Source organism: Quercus suber, unplaced genomic scaffold (genome assembly GCF_002906115.3).
Source record: "Quercus suber isolate HL8 unplaced genomic scaffold, Cork oak 2.0 scaffold_636, whole genome shotgun sequence".
Classification (NCBI taxonomy): Eukaryota; Viridiplantae; Streptophyta; class Magnoliopsida; order Fagales; family Fagaceae; genus Quercus; species Quercus suber.
This window is the reverse complement of record NW_027070078.1, coordinates 269,038-272,900: the sequence shown is the minus strand read 5'-3', so window position 1 is coordinate 272,900 and position 3,863 is coordinate 269,038. Positions and strand designations below refer to the sequence as shown.

Genomic DNA, 3,863 nt, shown 5'->3' with positions numbered 1-3,863 from the left:
CAAAGAGTAACATCAAATTTTCAAACCAAAATTAAAACTGATCTTCTCTGGGAATGCAAATTGAGAGCTCTGACACAGAAGTATATACCATTAGCTTTTGTAATATCTAATCTAAAACATGAAATGAATCTATTAAAATGAGGATCGTTTTCCAGTTTGATTACTGCATTTGCATTGAATGTTTGGAAGTGTACAAATGCCGAGGGGTTTGTTTGTTCTCATTCTCAATCTGCCTCTTGTACTCCAAATACTCATCAAGTATTCTTTGATCTTTCTCCTCCACACTCCACAGGCAAAAGTTTCCATTTGTCTTGCCCCAATTCATCAATGTCTACAGGACCCACAATCTCACGATTAGGAGGAATATCTCCGCCATGTGCTTTAGGTGAAAACACATTGAGCTAAACATTTGCTAAACATTTTCCTGCTGCTCCTTGCATTTTTTTTTTTTTTTTGATAAGAAGCATGAAATATTCATTCAACTTGAAAAGAGTTACAACAGAGAAAGCAAAGAAACACTGGGAGAAAATCACAAACAATTGCACACCACTCTCCTCAATGAACTCGAGAGCCCAGCAATATTTCTGAGTTTGCATATTAACATTTTTGGGTCTCTTTTCTTGGGTTCTAGTGGTGGGCTCATTAAAAGGAGAGATATTACTTGTGGTTTTCGGACTGGGAAGTCCTTGGGCCAAAGAAGAAAACATTTGAAAGCCCAAAACCCATTTTTGGCCTCAAAGGACCATTGGGAAACACACGAGTGCTCAACAGAGGAGGGTGTGTTATATCTCCAGTTGCCTACAACAAGCAAATTGTGAATTTTTGGGACATTATTTTGCATGATAGATTTTCTATATATTGTAGAAACTAGGACCACTCTGCAGATCTTATATCTTTCTTTCTTTCTGAGAAAATGCAAAGTTTATATCCAATTAACTAGCTGCTGTGATAATCTGTTTCAGTAAGTGCGAGTGTTCAATATCTGTTGTATATCATATGTATTAGATTGCCCAATTTATTATTCTTTCAGAGTCCGGATCCTTAAAAACTATTATTCTAGTAAATTTGATCCACATTTTCCTAACTTGGCTACCTCTAAAATACCCATTTCATTTAATCTATCTTCCAGTTTTGTTTCACCTTTAATGATCTCTAGCTCCGCATATCTTAAGTCTTTAGCATCTAATTCAAGTAAATTTGTCCAAATTCTGCCATCTTATGCTAATATTTAACATGTTGGATGCTCTTACTTTCCCACTTTTAGTTCATGCCCGTCTTCATTTTTTCTGGTGAATTTATAAATGTGTAGCTTTAGACAACAGTAATTACCATAAAAAGAAAACAGAACAATGATCAGAATACAAGACCTTTTATTTCCTTGACTTTATTTTATCCTTTTTCTTATTTTTTCCTTGGAATTTCCCTGTCCTTGTCTTGCATTACCACCTCCTTTGTCAGTCTTTTTCTTTTTATCAAGATCATCAAGTTCTGATAACAATGCTTCTTCTACAGCCTCATACTTCTTTTCTGCATCTTTGTTGGCCCGATCTTCCAGTTGTGCCTATAAAAGGGAATAGTACACCGAAAACATCAAATCATAGACGGCTAAGAAGTTAACTATACGAAAACCTTCAACAAAACAGCAAGGAGAATTCAACACAAACCCGCATGAATGACTTCAGCAGGGGCACCAAAATTGATCGGTAGTCATAACCAGTTACCACATTAAGTTTCTTCCCTGTCTGCTGCATGTTAATAGTAGTTGTTCTGATTATAGCATCCAATTTGTAAAGCTGCATCAACAAACATACTAAAATTCAATCCTATAGAAGTTCATCAAGCATCATCTTTAATATCACACACAACTAGGAAAATTTGACAGGTTCATAAATTTGGCTATATCATACCTTTGCAGCCATCTCATCAATCTGCTTCTTAATCCACAATTTTATTTCATTGTCCACATGATCTTCTCTCAAAATGTTCCATAAGATATCCAACTCGAAAATATTACCATTTGTGCTTGCAGTCTGTCTCTGATTTGACAAGAGATACTTGTAGCTCAATGGTTCGTACCCAAACTCTTCTCTTCTCTTATCTTCTTTAACACATATACTCTCCAAATTCTGCCATACCTTAATGTCTCTCAAATATTGTACTTTTTTCTCACAAATGTTCAGCAACCGGTGAAATTCAGCCTCATAGATCTTGTAAAGCTCTTTCCCTTGACTTCTACTAGCTTCTCTCAAATTTCTCCACTGCTTTAATTGCTCCCCAATATTAGTACCTCCCTTCAATAACCAATCCAAGATAGCATCTTTATATTCATCATCATTTAATTCGATTTCATCATCAACACTAGAAGTAACAGCAGCTCCATCATTCGGCACCATAAGCTCCCCACGCAACATTCTCTTGTCGAAAACTACACAAGAGAAGTCCTCATTGAAAACAATCTTCTCATAATTAGCAACACTACGCTCCCCTTTAACCTTCTCCATCGCAAGACTCAAGATGAGCCTCCGTAACCCGCAAATATTGGCAAGATCATCCAAGAACTCCAACACAAGATTAAGCTCAGAGATGTCAAGAAAGCACACTGAGAGCAGGGTGTGGTCTATCCCATATTCCATAAGCAGCTGTTCCGGGACTTGCTTCTTCAGCATTTCCAATATCAAGTTCATCAACGCTGAAAGATGACTAGAACAAAAACATTTAAAAAGAAGTAGCAGGCGTAACTCTATTCGAATTTCGATAATGATCTCTTCACGCCGGCTATCTTCACAATAAGGCCACTTTTTTTCATGAAATCTTTGTCTCCACCCTCGTTTCTTGACAAATCTTCCAACATTTTCTTAGCTTCGACCGTTCACGGGTTTCCATTTTCCTGAGTCAACAGTGTCCCAGAGTGAATCAAATAAAAATTCTGGACGGACTGAATCTAACTCATCGGAAATGGTCCCTAAATGCACACTATTCATATGCTCCCCAGTCAATTCGGCATTGAAAAACCTCTCTCCGCACCAACAACACTCTGCTTACATGAAAACTTCCAATTCTTCGCCCCCGTCGCGTACTCCACCGCCTGTTTCATCACCTCCATGGCCAATTTGTTCTTAGCAAAATGCAGTTTAAGGTCTTCGATTTGAATCCTCAACAAATCCTTCTTTTGATCCATAGTCATCGTGTCATTCCAGTAAGTCTGACTCGTCTCTCCACCGTGTCGACATCCAACTCGGCTACTTTCTTGAGGTTCTTGATCTTTCTTTTGTTTTCTGGCAAAGGCATCAATTCCGGCGTTTCGAAGTTCTTACTCGCTGTTATAGCTCTCTCTTCGATCTCTTCCTTTCGTTCTTGTAGTTCTTGAATCTCATTCTTTAAATTTTCCAAGTATTTAGTGTCTATGAGATACTTGCTTTGTAGTTTGAAGAGTCTGAGACGCGTTCTGAATTCTTCAATTCGGGGCTCTGTGGCCAAATCTTCTGGGCAAATTCGATGGCTAAACCAGCATCGCAAGCTTCTATCACAGGTCCATGGCCGGCATTGGCGTCATATTCAGTTAACTTGAAGAGTGCGTTGACATGGAAGAACCAGCAGGAGAGGGAGTTGGGGCATAAGTGCACGGCTCGCTTGGATAAGTCCACGGCTTCTTTGACGTGATTGAAAGTTTCGGCGAGTTGGAGAGACCGTCGTCAGATGAAACAGGAGGGGTGGAGTGTTTGGCAAAAAACACGAATTTTAAGTGACAGAAGCTGAGGGCAGCGAGAGCAAGAGAGGAGCTTGGGTGGCGGGACAGAGTGGCCTCGACAAGATTCAAGGCTTTGGTGTAGTTCCCACTTTTCGTGTTCTTTCATGGCGTCTTC

The 3,863-nt window shown here is 39.1% G+C and overlaps 1 protein-coding gene across 1 annotated transcript; it reads right to left on the bottom strand.

The window, feature by feature from the left end:
- Positions 1-254: 254 nt before the first annotated feature.
- Positions 255-3,481, bottom strand: LOC136064152 (uncharacterized). Its single transcript, XM_065765540.1, has 4 exons — positions 1,908-3,481; positions 1,665-1,793; positions 1,444-1,561; positions 255-379 (listed from the first exon to the last, which is right to left on the bottom strand). The coding sequence occupies exons 1-4, from the start codon at positions 2,682-2,684 to the stop codon at positions 255-257; spliced, it is 1,149 nt and encodes a 382-aa protein (XP_065621612.1). The 5' UTR covers positions 2,685-3,481.
- Between the last annotated feature and the right edge of the window lie 382 nt (positions 3,482-3,863).